This window comes from Oncorhynchus mykiss, chromosome 4, assembly GCF_057628025.1.
Source record: "Oncorhynchus mykiss isolate SJ-2025 chromosome 4, ASM5762802v1, whole genome shotgun sequence".
NCBI classification, from domain to species: Eukaryota; Metazoa; Chordata; class Actinopteri; order Salmoniformes; family Salmonidae; genus Oncorhynchus; species Oncorhynchus mykiss.
In genome coordinates this window covers 12,562,467-12,587,500 of record NC_143025.1, presented here as the reverse complement: position 1 = coordinate 12,587,500, position 25,034 = coordinate 12,562,467, and the positions used below count along the sequence as shown (strand labels likewise).

The 25,034-nt window shown below is 42.2% G+C and overlaps 2 protein-coding genes and 1 long non-coding RNA gene across 6 annotated transcripts in view; 2 read left to right on the top strand and 1 right to left on the bottom strand.

Annotated features, from left to right (window-relative positions):
* The window catches only part of LOC110521305 (tyrosine-protein phosphatase non-receptor type 5), a 33,146-nt gene extending 16,029 nt beyond the window's left edge, over window positions 1-17,117 (top strand). For all 3 annotated transcript variants that reach the window (XM_036969000.2, XM_036969002.2, XM_090231135.1), the window contains 8 exons: window positions 8,255-8,447; window positions 8,881-8,965; window positions 9,183-9,262; window positions 12,434-12,571; window positions 12,652-12,762; window positions 12,936-13,096; window positions 13,865-13,978; window positions 14,127-17,117. In XM_036969000.2, coding sequence (XP_036824895.2) covers window positions 8,255-8,447; window positions 8,881-8,965; window positions 9,183-9,262; window positions 12,434-12,571; window positions 12,652-12,762; window positions 12,936-13,096; window positions 13,865-13,978; window positions 14,127-14,220 — 976 coding nt within the window. In that variant the 3' untranslated portion in view covers window positions 14,221-17,117. The remainder of the gene's footprint in view (window positions 1-8,254; window positions 8,448-8,880; window positions 8,966-9,182; window positions 9,263-12,433; window positions 12,572-12,651; window positions 12,763-12,935; window positions 13,097-13,864; window positions 13,979-14,126) is intronic.
* LOC149983909 (uncharacterized) lies at window positions 545-13,272 on the bottom strand. The gene is made up of 2 exons (XR_016495097.1): window positions 13,137-13,272; window positions 545-1,527 (listed from the first exon to the last, which is right to left on the bottom strand). It is a non-coding gene; the product is annotated as an uncharacterized LOC149983909 (long non-coding RNA).
* A 1,952-nt stretch (window positions 17,118-19,069) lies between the features above and the next one.
* Window positions 19,070-25,034, top strand: part of LOC110521303 (dual specificity protein phosphatase 8) — a 105,272-nt gene continuing 99,307 nt past the window's right edge. The window contains exon 1 of one of the 2 annotated variants that reach the window (XM_036968449.2): window positions 19,070-19,488. The gene's annotated coding sequence lies outside the window, so the exon portion shown is untranslated. Of the gene's footprint in view, window positions 19,489-22,855; window positions 23,068-25,034 lie in introns of those variants that run through there. The other variant, XM_036968450.2, reaches the window with a different exon arrangement.

The window sequence follows — 25,034 nt, the reverse complement described above, 5'->3', positions numbered from 1 at the left end:
TAGCCCAAACAACTACCTCTTTCCCTACTGTATTTAATTTATTTATTTATTTTGCTCCTTTGCACCCCATTATTTTTATTTCTACTTTGCACATTCTTCCACTGCAAATCTACCATTCCAGTGTTTTACTTGCCATATTGTATTTACTTTGCCACCATGGCCTTTTTTGCCTTTACCTCCCTTATCTCACCTCATTTGCTCACATCGTATATAGACTTGTTTCTACTGTATTATTGACTGTATGTTTGTTTGTCTCCATGTGTAACTCTGTGTTGTTGTTTGTGTCAAACTTCTTTGCTTTATCTTGGCCAGGTCGCAATTGTAAATGAGAACTTGTTCTCAACTTGCCTACCTGGTTAAATAAAGGTGGGAAAAAACCCCAGAAAAAACCCAAGTTACTTAAAGTGATTCTGTGGTCATTACTCAAATTGATTGTCACTGTGACCCTGCAGGAGATCCAGAGTTGAGTTGTATCAGCTTGAACATTTTGAGTAACTCACCCACTAAGCCACCCCTCCAATATAATTTCCCAGTGTGCCTTGCCTTTTCAAGTGAATTGTACAGATGTAGGATTTTAATATGATCAATCAAATTTATAAAGCCCTTTTTACATCAGCCGATGTCACAAATTGCTATACAGAAACCCAGCCTAAAACCCCAAACAGCAAGCAATGCAGATGTAGAAGGAAAAACTCAGGAACATAGGAAAAAGGAACCTAGAAAGAAACCTAGAGAGGAACCAGGGTCTGAGGGATGGCTTGTCATGCCCTGACCTTAGTATTCTTTGTTTTCATTATTATTTTGGTTAGGTCAGGGTGTGACGAGGGTGATATATGTGTTTTTGTATGTTTATGGGGTCGTCCCTAGTCTAGGTGTTTTTATGTCTATGGTTGCCTAGGTTGGTTCTCAATCAGAGGCAGCTGTTTATCGTTGTCTCTGATTGGGGACCATATTTAGGTAGCCATATTCCTTGGGTATTTGGTGGGTTATTGTCTATGTGTTATTGTCTATGTATTGCCTGTGTCAGCACTCGGTTTATATAGCGTCACGTTCGGTTTGTTTATTGTTTCTTCTTTTATTAAAGAGTATGTATTCGTATCACGCTGCGCTTTGGTCTCCTCCTTACGATGAACGTGACATGGCTAGTCCTCTTCTGTCTGTGCCGGGTTGAGATTATTACAGTACATGGCCAAGATGTTCAAACGTTCATAGATGACCAGCAGGGTCAAATAATAATAATAATCAAAGTGGTTGTAGAGGGAGCAACAGGTCAGCACCTCGGGAGTAAATGTCAGTTGGCTTTTCATAGCCGAGCATTCATAGTTAGAGACAGCAGGTGCGGTAGAGAGAGAGAGTCGAAAACAGCAGGTCCGGGACAAGGTAGCACGTCCGGTGTATAGGTCAGGCTTCCATAGCCGCAGGCAGAACAGTTGAAACTGGAGCAGCTGCACAACCAGGTGGACTGGGGACAGCGAGGAATCATCAGGCCAGGTAGTCCTGAGGCATGGTCCCAGGACTCAGGTTCTCCTGGAGGGGAGGGAGAGGTAGAGAGAGAGAATTAGACTTAAATTCACACAGGACACCGGATAAGACAGGAGAAATACTCCAGATATAACAGACTGACCCTAGCCCCCCAACACAAACTATTGCAGCATAAATACTGGAGGCTGAGACAGGAGGGTTCGGGAGACACTGTGGTCCCGTCCGACAAAGCAGGATATAACCCCACCCACTTTGCCAAAGCACAGCCCCCACACTACTAGTGGGATATCTTCAACCACCAACTTACTGTACTACCCTGAGACAAGGCTTAGAAAAGCCCATGAAGATCTCCCCCACTGCACGAACTCGAGGGGAGCGCCAAACCCAGAACACTCTTTTGTTGCTGAGGATTTTCCTGAACAGCAAGAAATGCAAACATATAGTGTTTAAAAAGGCTTCTAAAGTTTAAAATTCCACTTTAAAATGTTAGACTTGATTTTCCCTGAAGAAAAATGTATCAACCCCTACAAAAAAATGTCCATTAATTATAATCCACATAATAATTCACATTTCCTGTTGTTGCAGGATTATTTTCATGCTGTAGCAAACTCAAATAAAGATCCTACATCTGTCGAGTTACCATCAATGACTGTATGTGTTATTTCTCTTTCATACTAAGATGTTTTCCCCAAACTTTTCTATACCGCCAACTTTTTTCCACCTTTTCTTTATATCTCAAAGATATTGCTGGTATCAAAGCCAAAACGTGTTTTTCTGCCTAATGACCTTGTAATAATTTCCGTAAAGTTCTGCCTACGGTTTAATATGAAACATAGCCGTAATGCTGAGGCGGCATTGACACACCATATATATGGCTCTGTCTTAAACTGTTGATGGTTGCTACACTGTTAGAAAAAGGGTTCCAAAAGGGTTATGTGTGGAGGGATAGGGTTCTACCAAGAACTGATATGATCAGAAGAACCCTTTTTGAAAGACAAGGATTCCTTGTAAGACAAAGGTTTCTACCAAGAACCTTTCACATTCTAATAACTTTTTTGGGAAGAAAGTGTTTTTTGATGGTTCTTTGGAAGGCAAGAAGTGTTCTTTGGTAGGCCAGAAGTGTTTTTTGGTAGGCAAGAAGTGTTCTTTGGTAGGCAAGAAGTGTTTTTTGGTAGGCAAGAAGTGTTCTTTGGTAGGCAAGAAGTGTTCTTTGGAAGGCAAGAAGTGTTCTTTGGTAGGCAAGAAGTGTTTTTTGGTAGGCAAGAAGTGTTCTTTGGTAGGCAAGAAGTGTTCTTTGGTAGGCAAGAATTGTTCTTTGGTAGGCAAGAAGTGTTCTTTGGTAGGCAATAAGTGTTTTTTTGGTAGGCAAGAAGTGTTCTTTGGTAGGCAAGAAGTGTTTTTTGGTAGGCAAGAATTGTTCTTTGGTAGGCAAGAAGTGTTCTTTGGTAGGCAAGAAGTGTTTTTTGGTCGGCAAGAAGTGTTCTTTGGTAGGCAAGAAGTGTTTTTTGGTAGGCAAGAAGTGTTTTTTGGTCGGCAAGAAGTGTTCTTTGGTAGGCAAGAAGTGTTTTTTGGTAGGCAAGAAGTGTTTTTTGGTAGGCAAGAATTGTTTTTTGGTAGGCAATAAGTGTTTTTTGGTAGGCAAGAAGTGTTCTTTGGTAGGCAAGAAGTGTTTTTTGGTAGGCAAGAATGGTTCTATATAGAACCATATATTTTATTTATTTATTTTATTTATTTTTATTTTACCTTTATTTAACCAGGTAGGCAAGTTGAGAACAAGTTCTCATTTACAATTGCGACCTGGCCAAGATAAAGCAAAGCAGTTCGACAGATACAACAACACAGAGTTACACATGGAGTAAAACAAACATACAGACAATAATAAAGTATAAACAAGTCTATATACAATGTGAGCAAATGAGGTGAGAAGGGAGGTAAAGGCAAAAAAGGCCTTGGTGGCAAGGTAAATACAATATAGCAAGTAAAACACTGGAATGGTAGTTTTGCAATGGAAGAATGTGCAAAGTAGAAATAAAAATAATGGGGTGCAAAGGAGCAAAATAAATAAATAAATAAAATACAGTTGGGAAAGAGGTAGTTGATAGGGCTAAATTATAGGTGGGCTATGTACAGGTGCAGGTGCGGATATATAATATTTTCCAGCATGATCTATTGCAGGGAGATTTTCAAAATGGTTTATTTTACTGTAGAATGTGTGTTTTTGCATGTACATTGATTGGTTGATTCATTTTATGCTAAACAACATAGTTTCAGCACCTGTTACTGAGATGGTTGTTCCAGTTTAGATGTTTTACCTTTATTTAACTAGGCAAGTCAGTTAAGAATAAATACTTATTTACAATGACAGCCTACCCTGGACAACTGTGCACCACCCTATGGAACTCCCAATCACAGCCAGAGGTGACACAGCCTGGGTTCGAACCAGGGACTATGGTGACGCCTCTTGCACTGAGATGCAGCGCCTTAGACCACAGTGCCTCTGGGGTAGTCTAAGTATTCAATCTTCCCTAATTTGGCAGTCATTCTGAATGCAGGTTGCGGGTGATTAACTTCTTGACGCTACCCATCCCTGTCACAGGATAAATTTCGTCAGCAACCACTGAATAGCATAGCGCAACAGTCAAATAATATTACTAAAAAATATTCATGTTTTGCAATATTGCTAAACACAGCTTAGCCTGTCGTCTCAGATTTTGAAATTATGCTTTACAGTGAAAGCAATCCAAGCGTTTGTGTAAGTTTATCGATAGCCTAGCATAGCATTATGTACACTTAGCATCAGGAAGCTTGGTCACGAAAATCAGAAAAGCAATCAAATTAACCGTTTACCTTTAAAAATCTTCAGATGTTTTCACTCACGAGACTCCCAGTTACACAACAAATGTTCCTTTTGTTCCATAAAGATTATTTTTATACCCAAAATACCTCTGTTTGTTTGTCGCGTTATGTTCAGAAATCCACAGGAAAGAGCGGTCACGACAACGCAGACTGAAATTCCAAATAGTCTTCATAATGTCCACAGAAACATGTCAAATGTTTTTTATAATCAATCCTCAGGTAGTTTTTAAAATATATATTCGATAATATATCAACCGAGTGTGTAGGTTTTTCAATAACAACGGGAGGAACAATGGCGGCTTTACTCTATAGCGCAAAAACTCACTCTGAGAGCCGCCACCTATCCACTTACGCAATATGATTTTTCACGCTCATTTTTCAAAATAAAAGCCTGAAACTATGTTTAAAGACTATTGACACACAGGGAAGCCAGATAAAAGGGAATCTGGTTGATATCCCTTTAAATGGAGGATAGGCATGCATAAGAACAGAAGGGTTTCAAAATAAGAGGCACTTCCTGATTGGATTTTCCTCAGGCTTTCGCCTGCAATATCAGTTCTGTTATACTCACAGACAATATTTGACAGTTTTTGAAACTTTAGAGTGTTTTCTATCCTAATCTGACAATTATATGCATATTCTAGCATCTGGTCCTGAGAAATAGGCGGTTTACTTTGGGAACGTTATTTTTCCAAACATAAAAATAGTGCCCCCTAGCTTCAAGAGGTTAACAATTCCACTTGTTGGACATCCTAACTCTGGCTGGATTGCAATAGGAATTAAATATTACTTTGCAAGCAGCATAATGTGATTTGCAAGCTTGATGTGGCTTGTAAACCAGGAGATTCTGAACATCACTGAGTTAGGGTATAACTAGGCCCTCAAAGTAAGGCCTTATGATATACACTGAGTGTACAAAACATTAAGAAAACCTTCCTAATATTGGGTTGCCCCCCCTTTCGCCCTCAGAACAATCTACATATGTCGGGGCATGGACTCTACAAGGAGTTGAAAGTGTTCCACAGGAATACTGGCCCATGTTCACTCCAATGCTTCCCACAGTTGTGTCAAGTTGGCTGAATGTCCATTGGGTGGTGGACCATTCTTGATACACGGGAAACTGTTAAGCATGCAAAACCCTGCAGTGTTGCAGTTCTTGACACAAACCGGTTCGCCTGGCACCTACTACCATACCCCATTCAAAGGCACTTAAATATTGTCTTGCCCATTCACGCTCTGAATGGCACACATACACAATCCATGTCTCAACTGTCTCAAGGCTTAAAAATCATTATTTAACCTGTCTACACAGTGGATTTAACAGGTGACATTAATAAGGGATCATAGCTTTCACCTGGATTCACCTGGTCAGTCTATGTCATGGAAATAATGTTTTGTATACTCAGTGTATGTAATGTATTGTCATAAATCATTTAATTTGAAAGGCTAATAAGGATGATGTAACCGTTCATAGAGGGTTCTAGGAATAACTTTTAGATTATAAAATGGTTCCTGGTAGAACCCTTCATAGAGGGTTGTGTCTAGAACCATATACAGGGGGTTCTTTGAAGAACCCTACATAACCCTCTGCGAAGGGTTCTACCCAGCACGGAAAAGGATTCCCCTATGGGGACAAACAGAAGAACCCTGTATGGGTATGCATCTCTTTTTCCTCTTGGCAGTTGTAAACTTTGCGAGGCCTGTGAGTTCGCCCATCTCTTCACAAAGCCCACCACATGCACTGTTTTCATAACCACAACTGGATGGATCCAGAAAGACTTACTGTGGGAATAAATATCACTTAATGACGAAAATAATGGACTAAAGTAGACTAATGCAATTGAAGGCTTGTATAACTCCCAAAGTCATCCAATCGTTGTAATACATTTGAAGCAAAAGCTAATTTATTAGAACATTTTGCCAGCATGTTATGTATGTAGTTTAATATTTTTCTCTTCACTAGCAGCGCTTAGTTTCCTAGACCTACTCCCAACCAAAAGCCTGACTTGTCTCAATTGTTTCACTGAATCTCTGTGTAGGCTATTGGTTAATTATTTTCTGGCTGGGCAAATACGTGCAGGATGTATAGGGCAAATACGTGTAGGATGTATAGCTCGTCTATTCGTTTGCTCCTCTATCACTGATCCGAAACATTTAACATGCAATAATGTAGCCCAAATCAAGTGTAGGCCTATTATTTTGCTGGATCGCGTAATGTGAACTCCAAAAGCCATTGTAGGTTGTAAAATATGAACACGAGACTCGCATGCTTTTGAAAATAGGATTGCTATTATTTTCTATCGGTATCATGATGAAGACACTCTCAATGTAAGACCCTACACTTGCGAGGGTATGAAAGAGATGAAATGTGGGTCAAAAAAAGCAAGGACTTTTTTGATGACAGCGGTTCCACGGGTGACTGTCACCAGTTGTAAGGAAAAAATATGATTCTTACTATAAAATATGTGTGTCGACTGTGATTGGGGTCGGTATGTCTTGTCTGTTTAATGAACAAAATAATGACCTATTGATATCATTAATTTGCACTGTAAACCCCAAGGCATTGTTTTACTCAAATACTTCTTGTAAGTGGTACTCAAAGTCAATGAGAAGTCGTTATTACTTCAAATGTTTATGTGGTACTAACTCAAAACTAAATTAGAAGTAATTCAATTTAAGTATACCTTACTAAAAAGAAATAGCATTTGTATTACTCATATGAAAGTAGTACAGCTCACTTCAGCTATTTAAGATTCTTAATCAGTTCACACAAAATGTTGGAGTAGCCAGAACTCGCTCGGTTTTACAGTGTGGATGTTACATAATTAAACTCAAATTATGCTATCCTATACTTTTAAAAATACATTTTCTTAGTGTGATAATATTTCTTAGGGCCTGCCTGAACGAATTAATAATGGGTTTATTTTTAAGGGTGTATATTCAATGGATTTTATAAAATAGACACCTACCTACATCTGCACACCACTACTACCACTCGTCACCGGCATGCAGGCATGTACACGGGAGGTTTAAAAGGCAGGCCAGCATAGAAATGGGCCTGTTTGTAAAGGCGACATAAAAACATTGCCCACACTTTGTTACAGGCAAAATACCGTATATCATATGTGAAAGCAGTATTGGTGAACTCATTCATTTTCGGTCCTGTGGCCTTCGCCAAGTGAGTTGCTCGACAAATCTTATCATTAAACTTAATGACATTACATATCTCATGAGGACTTATTTTGAGGCCTAATAAAATTCCAGTAATTTTCCCAAATTTGCCAGATTTCCTAAAAATCCTGGTTAAAGGATTTCGAGGAACCTCCCAACCAGGATTTGTGGAAAGCCAGGGAAATGTACAAGAATTTCCCAACCATACCTGCAAGTCACGTTATGTTGACCAGCAAAATGACATGTAACTCTTATTGGGTTCCAGCAAAATGTAGAACAGCCAACAGAATTATATTAACCTGAAACTGCATTCCTTATAACAGACAGAGTTGGAAATGGCGTAAACAGACTAGCTAACCTTTTAAAACTGGAACAACTATTTCAGCAATGGGTGCAAAAAATCGAACTAAATGATTGGATTCATTTAGAAAAATCTGTTATTTATCTTTGTGTAGCATAAAAATGGTCAATGAATCACTCAATGTACATGCAAAAACACAGATGTAAAAAAATATTCTAAAAACATATACCCTGCAGTAGAGCATGCTGGGAAAAAAGTTAATTCGTTATCCTAACTTTTTTTTATAAATGTGTTGATCTGACTTCTCATTTAGTTTTGAGTCAGTACAGCATAAACATTTGAAGAAATAATGTGTTGAATTTACTAGAAGTATTTGAGTTAAAAATGCCTTGGGGATTACAGTATATGCGTCTGTGCCATCCTATGGGTGTGTGTGTGTGTTAGGAGGGGCTCCAACGTGTCCCTGACCCTGGACATGTGTTCTCCTGGCTGTACGGAGCCCTATGGTTACGGTGCCCAGCTCTCCCCCAGAGACCAGACTGCCAAGGAGTACCTGAGAGAGGGAACAAACGCACTCAGCCCTGCCCAGCTCCACACACGCGCTGTGGACGACCAAGCCCTACAGGCAGAGTTCTATGTGAGTAACACACAAACCCACCAAGGAGCTCTCAACACCCAGAGGCTACTGGAAACAGTGTATGAGATGTTGACACAGTGAAATGCATTAGCATTGTCAGCTCTATAGAGGATGCATTACACCTTTAGGCTGAGATATACACTCACAATCACACACACACACACACACACACTCTCTAAGACAGAGGTAGGTCTACACAATCACACACTCTCTAAGGTAGATGTACACACTCACTATTAGTGTAAACCAAAGTTTCCCAAACTCAGTCCTGGGGCCCCCTCTGCGAGCACCGACTTTGGGCAACCCTGGTCTAAACTGTGTGTGCAATAGACACAAACCAAGATGAGCACACACAATCATGCACCAGGGACACTATTTCCTGGACACAACCACACATCACTAAGCTACTATACATCCATTGTTCTGTTGCCAGGAAACTCCCATGAACTTTGTGGACCCAAAGGAGTACAACTACCCAGGGCTGGTGAGGAAGAACCGCTACAAGACCATCCTACCCAGTGAGTGGACACACTCCCAACAGCAGTCATTTCGAAACGCTCTCTGAACCTCACAAATAAAAGCAGAGACACACACACACACACACACACACACACATACACACACACACACACACACACACACACACACACACACACACACACACACACACACACACACACACATACACACACAGGCAGTTGTCTGGGTCTTGTGATATGGTCCTGTGTTTTCCAGACACACACAGTAGAGTGATCCTCCAGACAGCAGATGAAGATGAATTCCTCAGGACCTACATCAATGCTAACTACCTACAGGTAGGTCTCTGTCTAACAACATACAGGTAGGTCTCTGTCTAACAACATACAGGTAGGTCTCTGTCTAACAACCTACAGTTAGGTCTCTGTCTAACTACCTACAGGTAGGTCTCTGTCTAACAACATACAGGTAGGTCTCTGTCTAACAACATACAGGTAGGTAGGTCTCTGTCTAACAACATACAGGTAGGTCTCTGTCTAACAACATACAGGTAGGTCTCTGTCTAACTACATACAGGTAGGTCTCTGTCTAACAACATACAGGTAGGTAGGTCTCTGTCTAACAACATACAGGTAGGTCTCTGTCTAACTACATACAGGTAGGTCTCTGTCTAACAACCTACAGGTAGGTCTCTGTCTAACTACCTACAGGTAGGTCTCTGTCTAACTACCTACAGGTAGGTAGGTCTCTGTCTAACAACATACAGGTAGGTCTCTGTCTAACAACATACAGGTAGGTAGGTCTCTGTCTAACAACATACAGGTAGGTCTCTGTCTAACAACATACAGGTAGGTAGGTCTCTGTCTAACAACATACAGGTAGGTCTCTGTCTAACAACATACAGGTAGGTCTCTGTCTAACAACATACAGGTAGGTAGGTCTCTGTCTAACAACATACAGGTAGGTAGGTCTCTGTCTAACAACATACAGGTAGGTCTCTGTCTAACAACATACAGGTAGGTCTCTGTCTAACAACATACAGGTAGGTAGGTCTCTGTCTAACAACATACAGGTAGGTAGGTCTCTGTCTAACAACATACAGGTAGGTAGGTCTCTGTCTAACAACATACAGGTAGGTCTCTGTCTAACAACATACAGGTAGGTAGATCTCTGTCTAACAACATACAGTTAGGTCTCTGTCTAACAACATACAGTTAGGTCTCTGTCTAATTACTTACAGTTAGGTCTCTGTCTAATTACTTACAGGTCTGTCTGCCCAGCGGCTTGTAAGCTAGGGCCTTGTGTGCAAGTTTTCTGTCACTAGAACTACTGTGTTGCTGTCACTAGAACTACTGTGTTGCTGTCACTAGAACTACTGTGTTGCTGTCACTAGAACTACTGTGTTGCTGTCACTAGAACTACAGTGTTGCTGTCACTAGAACTACTGTGTTGCTGTCACTAGAACTACTGTGTTGCTGTCACTAGAACTATTGTGTTGCTGTCACTAGAACTACTGTGTTGCTGTCACTAGAACTACAGTGTTGCTGTCACTAGAACTACTGTGTTGCTGTCACTAGAACTACAGTGTTGCTGTCACTAGAACTACTGTGTTGCTGTCATTAGAACTACTGTGTTGCTGTCACTAGAACTACTGTGTTGCTGTCATTAGAGCTACTGTGTTGCTGTCATTAGAACTACTGTGTTGCTGTCACTAGAACTACTGTGTTGCTGTCACTAGAACTACTGTGTTGCTGTCACTAGAACTACAGTGTTGCTGTCACTAGAACTACTGTGTTGCTGTCACTAGAATGACTGTGTTGCTGTCACTAGAACTACTGTGTTGCTGTCATTAGAACTACTGTGTTGCTGTCACTAGAACTACTGTGTTGCTGTCATTAGAGTTACTGTGTTGCTGTCATTAGAACTATTGTGTTGCTGTCACTAGAACTACTGTGTTGCTGTCACTAGAACTACTGTGTTGCTGTCATTAGAACTACTGTGTTGCTGTCACTAGAACTACTGTGTTGCTGTCACTAGAACTACTGTGTTGCTGTCACTAGAACTACTGTGTTGCTGTCACTAGAACTACAGTGTTGCTGTCACTAGAACTACTGTGTTGCTGTCACTAGAACTATTGTGTTGCTGTCACTAGAACTACTGTGTTGCTGTCACTAGAACTATTGTGTTGCTGTCACTAGAACTACTGTGTTGCTGTCACTAGAACTACAGTGTTGCTGTCACTAGAACTACTGTGTTGCTGTCACTAGAATGACTGTGTTGCTGTCACTAGAACTACTGTGTTGCTGTCATTAGAACTACTGTGTTGCTGTCACTAGAACTACTGTGTTGCTGTCATTAGAGTTACTGTGTTGCTGTCATTAGAACTATTGTGTTGCTGTCACTAGAACTACTGTGTTGCTGTCACTAGAACTACTGTGTTGCTGTCATTAGAACTACTGTGTTGCTGTCACTAGAACTACTGTGTTGCTGTCACTAGAACTACTGTGTTGCTGTCACTAGAACTACTGTGTTGCTGTCACTAGAACTACAGTGTTGCTGTCACTAGAACTACTGTGTTGCTGTCACTAGAACTATTGTGTTGCTGTCACTAGAACTACAGTGTTGCTGTCACTAGAACTACTGTGTTGCTGTCACTAGAACTATTGTGTTGCTGTCACTAGAACTACTGTGTTGCTGTCACTAGAACTATTGTGTTGCTGTCACTAGAACTACTGTGTTGCTGTCACTAGAACTACTGTGTTGCTGTCACTAGAACTACTGTGTTGCTGTCACTAGAACTACTGTGTTGCTGTCACTAGAACTACAGTGTTGCTGTCACTAGAACTACTGTGTTGCTGTCATTAGAACTACTGTGTTGCTGTCACTAGAACTACTGTGTTGCTGTCACTAGAACTACTGTGTTGCTGTCACTAGAACTACTGTGTTGCTGTCACTAGAACTACAGTGTTGCTGTCACTAGAACTATTGTGTTGCTGTCACTAGAACTACTGTGTTGCTGTCACTAGAACTACAGTGTTGCTGTCACTAGAACTACTGTGTTGCTGTCACTAGAACTACTGTGTTGCTGTCACTAGAACTACTGTGTTGCTGTCACTAGAACTACTGTGTTGCTGTCACTAGAACTACTGTGTTGCTGTCACTAGAACTACTGTGTTGCTGTCATTAGAACTACTGTGTTGCTGTCACTAGAACTACTGTGTTGCTGTCATTAGAGCTACTGTGTTGCTGTCATTAGAACTACTGTGTTGCTGTCACTAGAACTACTGTGTTGCTGTCACTAGAACTACTGTGTTGCTGTCACTAGAACTACAGTGTTGCTGTCACTAGAACTATTGTGTTGCTGTCACTAGAACTACTGTGTTGCTGTCATTAGAACTACTGTGTTGCTGTCACTAGAACTACTGTGTTGCTGTCATTAGAACTACTGTGTTGCTGTCACTAGAACTACTGTGTGGCTGTCATTAGAACTACTGTGTTGCTGTCCACAGGGTTACGGGGGTGAGGAGCGGGCCTACATCGCTACCCAAGGTCCTACAGTCAACACGGTGGGAGATTTCTGGAGGATGGTGTGGCAGGAACGCTGTCCTATAATCGTCATGATCACTAACCTAGAGGAGAAGAATGAGGTAGGGAGGGAGGGAGGGAGAAAGAGGTAGACCAGAGGTAAATGCCCATGTGAACTCTGGCTCTCTGTTGCCCCTTACAGAAATGTGCAGAGTACTGGCCTGAGGACTCTGTGTCCCATGAGGGCATCCTGATCACGGTTGTCACGGTAACCCAGGAGGACGACTACACCCTGAGGGTCTTTAGTCTGAAGGTAAGACTAATACTACAGTATGCATCTATACACCAATGCCAAGGACATCACAGGAGGCTGCTGAGGGGAGAACGGCTCATAAAATTGGCCTTTACAACGCAAATGTAATGGGATTAAACACCTGGAAACCATGGAAACCATGTGTTTGATGTATTTGTGTGTGTGTGAGACAGTGTGATGGAGAGGAGCGCAGCCTCAGGCAGTACTGGTACACCTCCTGGCCTGACCAGAAGACACCGGACAAAGCCCCGCCCCTCCTGGAGCTGGTACAGGAAGTGGAGCAGGCAAGAGAGGAAGCTCTGCTCACCAGCGGCCCTGTCATCGTCCACTGCAGGTGGGGTTGGAAACACAGACATTATACCCACACCTATTACCGTCAGTAGGGAGGATGTCTCAGTGGATGTTTTTGGAAGGTCTGTGCCCCTGGAGATAGAAGACATGTGGCAGCATTGGAAGGTCTGTGCCCCTGGAGATAGAAGACATGTGTCAGTATTGGAAGGGCTGTGCCCCTAGAGATAGAAGACATGTGGCAGCATTGGAAGGGCTGTGCCCCTAGAGATAGAAGACATGTGGCAGCATTGGAAGGGCTGTGCCCCTAGAGATAGAAGACATGTGGCAGCATTGGAAGGTCTGTGCCCCTAGAGATAGAAGACATGTGGCAGCATTGGAAGGGCTGTGCCCCTAGAGATAGAAGACATGTGGCAGCATTGGAAGGGCTGTGCCCCTAGAGATAGAAGACATGTGGCAGCATTGGAAGGTCTGTGCACCTAGAGACAGAAGAAAATCGTGGTTGGTCAGGTCTAATACATTTTTATTTTTTTTTTTACCTTTATTTAACTAGGCAAGTCAGTTAAGAACAAATTCTTATTTTCAATGACGGCCTGGGAACAGTGGGTTAACTGCCTATTCAAGGGCAGAACGACAGATTTGTACCTTGTCAGCTCAGGGGTTTGAACTTGCAACCTTCCGGTTACTTGTCCAACGCTCTAACCACTAGGCTACCCTGCCGCCCCACATTAATGGTTCCTCCTCATTCTCATCCTCTTCATCATCCTCCTCTTCATCATCACCCTCTTCTTCCTCTTCATCCTCCTCCTCCCAGTGCTGGGATAGGTCGGACAGGCTGTTTCATTGCCACCTCCATCCTGTGTAAACAGCTGAGGAGTGAGGGTGTGGTCGACATACTGAGGACTACCTGCCAGCTCCGCCTCGACAGGTCAGTCTACCGTCTGTCTTTCTTTACACCTGTCTGTCTTTGTCTCTTTCCTGACGTGTGTGTGTGTGTGTGTGTGTGTGTGTGTGTGTGTGTGTGTGTGTGTGTGTGTGTGTGTGTGTGTGTGTGTGTGTGTGTGTGTGCGCGACAGAGGCGGGATGATCCAGACGGGTGAGCAGTACCAGTTTGTCCACCACGTCCTCAGCCTGTACGAGAAGCAGCTGTCCCACACTGCAGAGGAGTAGAGCACTACACCTGTACCTCCATCTTAACGTCACCCTTTAACGCACAGACACAACAACATCCTGCCCCCTTCCATTTCAGAGGCCCACATACGAAAAGCCCAATCTTGATTTGAGAACTTTGCTTATAAGGCAAGACGGAAACTGCTGAGGTTTCATTATGCTGCCAGAAATGATTTGAAATAAAACAACTGCTATGAATTAAAACTATGTTACTGATTTGCTTTGCGGACGATGCTCTAGAAGTAGTGATGATGAAACTTTCTGTCACTTCTAACTCAAACATTTGTTTTCACACTTGCCAGAGGTCTATGCAGGATATCTTATCCGGTATGCCCTATCAAGTGCCAGTTAACTTTGGATTATTCAGATTCCTCCAGATCAGAAAACGTTCAGCCTATATTAAAACAGTGATGTTAAACAATCGCACAGTGAGGGGTCACATGTTCGTCTGAAACGTAAGCATACCAAACTATCCCCTGTGAGCAGGATGAAAAGACATGCTCACTGGGTCTCTTTATGTTAAAACAGTACAGCAGGCCTTTCAAACTCCTGGTGCAGTCAGGAGTCACCTCATCTTCAGGTTGCACGGTGCTCCGTGTTCATTACCACTGACTGAGCCATGTACCATAGAACTCCACAGAACCATAGAGGAATGTAACCATTAGGTAACCAGGCATTGTGTGCAGTCCCTACAGTATTACAGTGTCATGTGTATGTGCAGTCAGTCCGTCATCATCATGACCTCACACAGAGGCGTCATGTGACCACTGAGACTGAGGGGGCGTGTGCATGTCTCATCTCCTGGGTTCACACGTGAGCTGTTAGGACCGTCACACAGTGGAAGAATCCAGAGATAGAGAAATAGCAAAACTTACCCCTGTTTTTTTTTTTTTTAAGTGTAAAATAGCCAGGGTGCCAGTCTGCATCGGCTCAGTGACAACCTCTTATGGTATTGTCATTCCTTTACCATAACAATGGAGTCAGAAAAAGCACAAACAGGTCTGGGACCAGGATAGGAGTAAATCAGATAGGAGCAGAAAAGGACAAATGTAAATGTTGCGAGAAGAAACAACACTTCAAACTGGAGTTTATCTTAACTCTATTTGATGGTTTTACTTTCTTTCTTAGTTGTTATTTCCCCTCTCACAAAGGATGCATGCTGGGAAAACCTGACCCCCGCCCTAACCCTTCCCATCAGTGCCCCCTCAGTGGTGTTGGGATGATGACACATCTACTCTCAACAGTAGCCTAAACACATGCGTGACGTTAGCTGCCCATGATTGTTGTATAGATAGGCCAAGCCTAATCCGTATCAAGCACAATAGACCAACTATGGTTGTGTCTCTGATGTTCAGCTGTAAATGTTATTTTCTGTGTCGTGTTTTGACTGTGTTGACTTAAATGGATTGCATGTGCTGTATGGGACTCTCGTAAGTCCACAATCAAAGCGAAGTGATTGGTTGTCCAGCTTTCCGTTGTGTAAGCGTTCTCCTATTATGTTGCAATGCTTTTGATACAGTTTGCTTTTGTGAAACCAACCAGAGATATTTTTAGAACATTTTGATACAATCCTTTCGAGTAGATGCCTTGTGTATATTACCATTTACACCACAATGGAATGTAGCTCATACTGTGGTCAAACCATTGGTTTATATTGCAAGATTTGACTGATTTAAAAAAAAAACTAACTAAGTTACCTTACAACAACAACAAACACTGATTATGTTTTGTCTACAGTATTACTTTGATGCCTCTGGGCTTTGCTTTAATATGCTTTGCTTTATGTGTCCAAGATTTTATCTTGTTTTCACAGAGTCCTTAAACATTCCCCATATTCAATTTAATGACATAAGGAAAATCACACTGTGGTTTCACTCTAAATGTTCACGCTGTAGTTAGGACATTTGTGGAGTGTGGTTTCACTCTAAATGTTCACGCTGTAGTTAGGACATTTGTGGAGTGTGGTTTCACTCTAAATGTTCACGCTGTAGTTAGGACATTTGTGGAGTGTGGTTTCTCTTCGAAGCCAATGTCCATGAGAAGAACAGCTCGCAGCCAGGGTTTAGATGTGGTTAACACCTCCGATACTTAATATTCTGACCTACAGTGTGGTTTCTCTTGGTGTGTAACTGATTGAATTGGGGCCTGTGACTCTTGGCCAGACTGGCTTTACAACAACATGAGAAATAATATGAGCTACGTGTATGGCAGCTAAAACAATGATTAAGAGTTGTATGTAAGAAATCTCTGACAACTTTCATCTTGATTGAATACAACTGGTCAATTACAGCGAACATCACCAGGAGACAATCTCCTTGTTTTGGTTTGAAAGGCATCTCAAGAAGTCAGCACTAGTATTTTATCCTTCGATTTGAAACTGACAAAATGTTGAGTTTTGAAGATGGAAAATAGCTGAAACTTGGAGAAGCTGGAAATTAAACTGTGAAATCCTTTCTTGATAACACTTATTGCAATTGATCCAACAGCTACACTTTGAGTGCTTGTTTTCTGTGCTGACCGGGTCTCATTCCCGTGATGTAAAAGAAGATAGGTCAAATTGAAATAGCCAATCCAGTGAGCAAAATCGGTTGAATAGACGTGGAAAATATGTCTCTTTGGTTGAAGATGTTGAAAGTGCATCTTTTTGGTTGAAAAGATGCTGAAAATACATATTTTTGGTTGATATTACAAACATGTTTTTGGGGATGAAAATATGTTGAAAGGTGTCCTTTTGGTTGAAAATAAATGTAAAGACAGTTTTCGACCAGTTCTGCTCACTGGGAAAATATCAGACATACTCGAACCAACCAGCAAACAACTTACTCCTCTCCTCTGCTACTGCAGTATTGCTTTAAGTTGTGAGTTTTTGCATCCAAATAAAAGTTGATTTTCATGAATCTGTGTTGTCATTTCTCTACGAATTCTTTGTCTGACTCTAAATAGTAAAGTTAAAACAAGTTTTAAAAATAACACATTTATGTGAATGCCTTTATCATAGTATTACTTCAGTAATGGCACATTTCCATGGAGGATTTACCCCAGTCTTTTACCCAACATGCTCAGACTTTTCTGTTTCTATCTATGTAGCCTGGCACCCGTGTCTCACTGGGCCATGGGTCCAGTGGACCTGGAGCCAAGGCAAGGCCCTGGGTACTTTTCAGTGCTGCATTTACATAACAATGGCTAACTGTGAACTTTAGCACTTCACAAAGCAACAGTCTTGAATGATGCAGAAGTTGTAGATTCTGCTTGCCACAAGTCTTCAGTGTCACACTCCTGATGGAAACACAATAACGCTAGAGCTAACATTAACATAAATCACTGGCGACACCCTGGTGTGGGGGTAAGTCTAGATGGAAAAAGCACCATGAGGCAACACTCCACAGAGGCTGAGACTTGAGAATCTCTGCTGCAGCAGTTACCAGTTGAAGTAGACAACTATGACCACTAGATGTCAGTTTATACAACGTAATACAGTGCTATATTGAGCAATGAAAACAACACATAAAGAACGTCCCGTTTTATGAGAAAAAAAGACGTGTAAATCTCACTACACAATAATATGAATATATTTATATGGATCTAATGCACTTTGGTATAGTGTTGATGTTGCTACTATATTTCTTGAATAGGCCTATAGTAACAGTGCAATTACAATATAATATATTGTCGCTAACAAAAGGCCAGGGAAGCGAACCAGAGTTGCTGGTGTGAAAGGCAAACACCCTACATATCACCCAATAGGATTATCCTACATGGAGGGAACTGTAATGTGGTTCATATAATGATGATCACTACAATATGTTTTTGTTCTGTTGGGTAGTGGTGAATGATTATTTTTCCCCTTTTGTTGATTTTTTTGTTTAATGCTGCAATATGTATATTTTTTTGGGCGACCTGAACCAAATTCACATAGAACTGTTAGTTATAGATATGTAATTCTCATTGAAAGCAAGTCTAAGAAGCTGCATAGCTGTTCTATGTGTACTATTTCTATGCTTCCCATGTTTACGTTTCGTTTTTGCATTTTTTTGTTTCAGTTTTGTACACCAGCTTCAAACAACTGAGTACACAATATTTTTGCTTATGGAAAATATATGTAGATGGTACAATGATTATGTACACTATACTTAGTTATTTTGTCACATAAACTGAAATTAGGCGAATTATTCGAATTTTAGCAACCAGGAAATGGCAGTGTGATTTCTGCATAGTGCACCATTAACTGCCTATTCTTTATTTTCATTCACCGCATTGTTTCCATATTAGAGTTAGCCCCTGTCTTGGCTCGCTCTCATTTTTCTTCTATATCCAATTTGGTCCCTCTTGACATTCTCATAAAATGTGTCTTCGTTTTATTCATGGTAAAGTCATGAAATAAAATGTTCTTTATATTGGTTATTTAATTATTTGATATTTAATTAATTCCATGCTCTTATAGCCAAGGAGGGCATACATATTTGTTTACCTTTATTTAACTAGGTAAATCAGTTATGAACAAATTCTTATTTACAATGACGGCCAACCGGGGAATAGTGGGTTAACTGCCTTGTTCGGAGGCAGAACAACAGATTTTTACGTTGTCAACTCGATCCAGCAACTTTTCGGTTACTGGCCCAACGCACTACCCTCTAGGCTACCTGCCGCATATCCTAGGATTCCGCACACCCATCCAGCAACATTTAATCATGGTTGGACAAAATCGTTTTTTCCTGTCTCAACAAAGGTGCATGAGCCATACCATCCCTGTGTGTGATCTCCCGGCAGCCCGCGCGCCGCACGTCTCCTTTAAAAACCAGAGTGTCCCTTTAATCCATGGCTCAAAAGGCTGACGTCAACTAACCCCTGAGCCACTGGCTCGGATTGGCTGAAGGTGACGTCAACTTGGATTTTTCTCTCTCTCCCCTCTGAACCATGACCTCATCCTTAGTTCATTTTAGTGCTATAGCTCACCTTCTGTTCTCCCAGGACGTTAATGCCTAGTAAATGGAGACTGCCTATCTACAATTGCGGTCACACTGCATGCCCCATATGCGAAACAATTTATTATTGTGCTTTAATGTGTTTCGCTCTATTCTATTCTAGCGCTGTCAACTTTGCACTGGGACAGTAAAAGGCTCAGCTGTCGCACATTATTCCATTGCCCTCGACCCATGACAAGTAAACAGTGACCAAAGTTAAAGCGCTTTGAAGAGGGCTGACATGGCACACTGTTCCTTTACACATGGAGGTTAGCTGATCACAAATCACCAAACCGAGGAGACAGAGGTGAGTGTCTATGATTGTGGACCCCTCCTGTTGTGTAGTGTGTGACCAGTCAGCTATCTGTCAAAAAAATTCCTGCACTATAATTCCTGCGAAATATTACGTTAGCAGGGGGTTAGTTGGCTAGCCACAATAGCGCGCTGCTGCAGTTAATCCGCCAGTGCGCAACCCCGAATAATGGAACAATTCAAACCTGGGTTTATTTCTGCTTTATTTGGACAAATAGCTTACCGCTTCTCTTCGCATTTTCTCTCTGAATTTTATGGTTGGTGGAATGCAGTTATTTTTCGGTTTTTGTTTTGGTGCCGAAAATCATGTGCACGATGAATGGATGCGGTGGACAGATCCACACGTCACAAGTTCACAATAGAAGAGTCTACCGCACCGCACTGTATCATTCTCCATTGACGCACCGCGTGTATAATTTCATTGTCATTATCAAACCATTCACATTTTTGTGAGGTAAAAAAATACAACTAAACATTTTGCCACGATCATATCTATTCCATAGCTGGTCTTTATTGTCGTCTCCATTGGGTTTATTGTGGTGTGCTGCTCTATTCTCGCCCCCATCTCTATGCTGAGACTGGGGGACAGATTATTGTTTTCCATCCAATATTAGCCTACCGTTATTGTTATGATCATGTTATTATTTTGCAATAACATAAGGTTATAAAACATTATAGGCTACTTCTATTTGCGTTTTTGTTATGTAGGCCTATTGATCATAGAGAGGAGATGATCAGCTAAAGTAGGCTACCTCTGTGTTATGGCAGGATGATCCTGCCCTGTTCATCAAAGCATTCAGAGGGGTCCTACCTCCTGCACTGTCATCTTCTGCCTGGGGATAGCCCTCTACATTGATAGAACAGATATTTCCATTCAAACCAGTTCTATTTCGATATTGTGTTTACACTTGGGGAGTATTTTTCTACACTAATACAGGAGTAATGAAGGCCTAGATCACACTTTCACTCACGGCTGGAAAAAAATAACTAATTTTAAAGCTACGCCCCCCCCCCCCTCCCTCCCCAACATTCAATATAATTTCTCAGTGTGCCTTGCCAAGTGAATTTTAGAGTTCCTGTAAAACAAATGTTTACCCCTTTTTCATGGTGTCCAATTGGTAGTTACAGTCTTGTCCCATCGCTGCAACTCCCATACAGACTCAGGAGAGGCGAAGGTCAAGAGCCACGCGTCCTCCGAAACACGACCTAACCCAGCCGCACTGCTTCTTGACCAAATGCCCACTTAACCAGCCACAGTGTCCTCCACAGTGTTGGAGGAAACACCGTACACCTGGCGATCACGTCAGAATGCATGAACCTGACCTGCCACAGGAGTCGCCAGAGTGCGACTGGACACGGACATCCCTGCCAGCCAAACCCTCTCCTAACTCCAACGACGCTGGGCCAATTGTGCACTGCCCCATGGGTCTCCCAGTCAGCTGTGACAGAGCCTGGACTCAAACCCGAATCTCTAGTGGCACAGCTAGCAACTGCAATGCAGTGCCTTAGACCACTGCGCCACTCAGGAGGCCCAACATTCAATATAATTTCTCAGTGTGCCTTGCCTTTTCGAGTGAATTGTTGCATTACCACCAATTACTGTAGGTGTAGTAGGTGTTAGTGACAGAGAAACATTGTTTAATTAGTTCCTGCTGTAGGAGAATGTTATCATTACAATTATACTCTTTAATTGTAAACTGACAGTGTTATTGTAACACCTCAAACAACACTATAAATGTTACACTGACAAATTAACACTAGGTAACACTGGCCAAAATGCTGTGTGTGTTCCACACATTCCCATCCTATATGAGGTCTGTAGATGACGTTATTGGGAAGTAAATGATTAACTTGGATGATGTTACCTCATCGTTGGGTGTACTCCAGTTGATCCCTTTGTGTTTGCTTTCCCTCCACAAGCTTATGTGTAATTATTGACCTGAAGGAGACAGCCAGCACAGCCAACGTTGTTTATTTGACATGTATTGCATAGAAGTGAGTTAATTGTTTTAAATGTATTGCAAAGCATTATTTCTGAAAAATTTGAGTTAAAATAATTGACTCAGTTTGAGACTTCTGGTCATTTTTTAAAAGTCATGTTTCATTACTCCTGGGCTACTACAGCACCAAATGTTTCATCTATATTTTGGATAGCATTATCCCGGACCTATTTTGTTATTCTTCTCCTGGTTAGTGTATGAACCTGTTCCAATGCAGTAGTAATTGGTCAGTAGTGTTGGAGCCAGTCCTAGTCCCTGTGGTGGTACCCTACCCTACAGTACACACTACACAGCATCCTCCCTCTGTCCTCCTCGTGCCCCCTGCTCTCCCCAATACGGGCTGTTTCCATGGAAACCTAGCAATCTGCTCCAGTCAGTCCCACCTGTTTCCTACTTCTTCTCTTCTGTTCCTCAGAGTTGAGGAACAGCCACTGGCTATTTTAGGTAGTTAGGGCTTTTTATTCTAAATCTCTGAGGGTTTCTAAATGCAGAATGGAGGAGACTAGTTGTGCATGGTAAGGAATGTCAATGTGGTTTACTATGTTCAGTAAGTATTCTGCATTGTCATGTTGGATGGATGAGGATGCTGAGGTTGGGGGCTCCCCTTCTCTCCTCTCTTCCCTCCCTTTCAGTCTAGACAGACAAAAGAGAATGAGAAGTGAGCTGTGATGCAATGAGGGTGTTTGTACCTCTACAGATCTAACCTGCACACCCCTCCTCTTCCTGCTGGTACCTCTCTCCTGCTCAATACTACACCCCTCCTCTTCCTGCTGGTACCTCTCTCCTGCTCAATACTACACCCCTCCTCTCCCTGCTGGTACCTCTCTCCTGCTCAATACTACACCCCTCCTCTTCCTGCTGGTACCTCTCTCCTGCTCAATACTACACCCCTCCTCTCCCTGCTGGTACCTCTCTCCTGCTCAATACTACACCCCTCCTCTCCCTGCTGGTACCTCTCTCCTGCTCAATACTACACCCCTCCTCTTCCTGCTGGTACCTCTCTCCTGCTCAATACTACACCCCTCCTCTCCCTGCTGGTACCTCTCTCCTGCTCAATACTACACCCCTCCTCTTCCTGCTGGTACCTCTCTCCTGCTCAATACTACACCCCTCCTCTTCCTGCTGGTACCTCTCTCCTGCTAAATACTACACCCCTCCTCTCCCTGCTGGTACCTCTCTCCTCTCCCCACCCCTCTGCTACTCCTCTCCTCCCCTCTTCACCCCTCCCCTCCTCTCCCCTCACAGCCTCGTCCTTGTTGTCCGCACGAGAGAACGATAGAGAATGAGGGAGGGAGGGGGAGAGAGAGAGTGAGAAAGGGAGGAAGAAAAAGGGAGCTAGGGAGGGCGGGCTCGGGCGCCATTAGACATATGCAGTGGTCAGTGTGTGTTGCGCTCAACAGCAGCAACACAGAGAGGATAGGATCACTTCTCATCCTGCTCTCTAGCACTGAACTGTCTGTCTGAAGGACTCCACTGACATAGCCATGCTGTGGGGATGTCATAAGGCATGGTATGGATGACACAGGGATGCTAATATCCTTGGTCCAGTGAGGCTACACTAGCTGCTAGCTAAGGTGAGGAAATCAAATCTGCCTTTGTATTGGTCTTGGGAGAGAGGAGGGGGCGTGTGTGGATCTTTGTTTACATGCATCGCATGTGATGTGTTTTGTACTATGTGTTGTTGTGTGTGCTTTACTTGTATCTCCTCTTACATGTCAAGAGACGGTAGAGGCATTAGTGAGCACAAGATGTTGAAATACATATTTTCAACCAAAGATACATTTTCTGTCTTTTCAATGTCTTTTGCTCAGTGTACTGTAGTTTCCAGTGTCCCAGTGTCCTTGTGTTATGCAGGAGGACTCTGTTTGCTCTAGCAGTCTACATATAGAAGTTAGTTAGCTCTTCCATGTTCCAGATGCTGTGCTAGCACTGGGCACATTGCCAAGCAGCCACTGTAGATAGATTGACATCTATGTCAGATTGCTGCCCACTTGCTGGTGTAGGAGATGGAAGAAAATACCCCTGTTATGTAAGAACTACACTAGGAAGACATGTAATGGATGTTGTGTGCTGATGACAGTTTCAAATGCTCTTATCGTGACACACTCTATTCAATATGAATCGCTGAAGTTCAGAGTTACAGCGTGATTGAAATTTAAAGGCAATGTTCCTGCATTAGCGGAGGCTGCATCCACGGTAAACACTGCATATGTTGGCTCAATTGGAAATACATGCACATTTCTATCGCACAATTTGTAATGCTTCAGCGATACAGATTGAATAGAGTCCTTAGTGATGGAGATTAAGACTGTCGGTTTCACACCTAATTTTGTTCATCTTTCTCTCTCAATCTAATTTCAAACGCATTCTTTTATAAATCCTTTTTACATCAGTAGATGTCACAAAGTGCTTATACAGAAACCCAGACGAAAACCCCAAACAACAGCTCTCTTCTCCCTCTCTCCTATCTCTCTTTCTTCTGCTTCTATATTCTATATGGCTCTATTACATCTCTTCTCACTCTCTCTTTTCTATCTCTCTCTACCTCTACATCAGGGTTATTCAACTATTACAAAACTAGTACCGGATCCTGCTGGTTTCTGTTCTACCTGATCATTAATTGCACCCACCTGATATCCCAGGTCTAAATCAGTCCCTGATTGGGAGGGGAACAAAGACACAATGCAATGGAACTGGCTTTGAGGTCCAGATTTGAGTTTCAGGGCTCTATATTCTATATCTCTCTCTTCTATCTCTCATCTCTTCTATCTCAATCTCTCTCTTCAAACTAAATCTCTCCTCTATTCAATCTCTCGTCTATCTCAATCTCTCTATTTAATCTCTCGTCTCTTCTATCTCAATCTCTCTATTCTATCTCTTGTCTCTTCTATCTCAATCTCTTCTATCTCTCGTCTCTTCTATCTCAATCTCTCTCTTCTATCTCTCGTCTCTTCTATCTCAATCTCTCTCTTCTATCGGTCCTATTTTTGATATTTGATATTTTATTAGGATCCCCATTAGCTGTTTCAAAAGCAGCAGCTACTCTTCCTGGGGTCCACACAGAACATTAAACATGACATAATACAGAACATTAATAGACAAGAATAGAATGCGTTTACCCTGCTCAAGATTCCAATGGCGGCGAGCTCTACACCACTCCAACCGATACTTGGCATTGCGCATGGTGATCTTAGGCTTGTGTGAGGCTGCTCTGCCATCGGAAACCCATTTCATGAAGCTCCCGACGAACAGTTATTGTGATGACATTGCTTCCAGAGGAAGTTTGGAACTCGGTAGTGAGTGTTGCATCCAAGCACAGAGGATTTTTACATGCTACGCACTTCAGCATTTGACATTGTTGCCCCTAGACATTTCCACTTCACAATGACAGCAGTTACAGTTGACCGGCCAGCTCTGGCAGGGCCGAAATTTGATGAACTGACTTGTTGGAAAGGTGTCATCCTATGACGGTGCCACGTTGAAGTCACTGAGCTCTTCAGTACGGGCCATTCTACTGCCAATGTTTGTCTATGGAGATGTT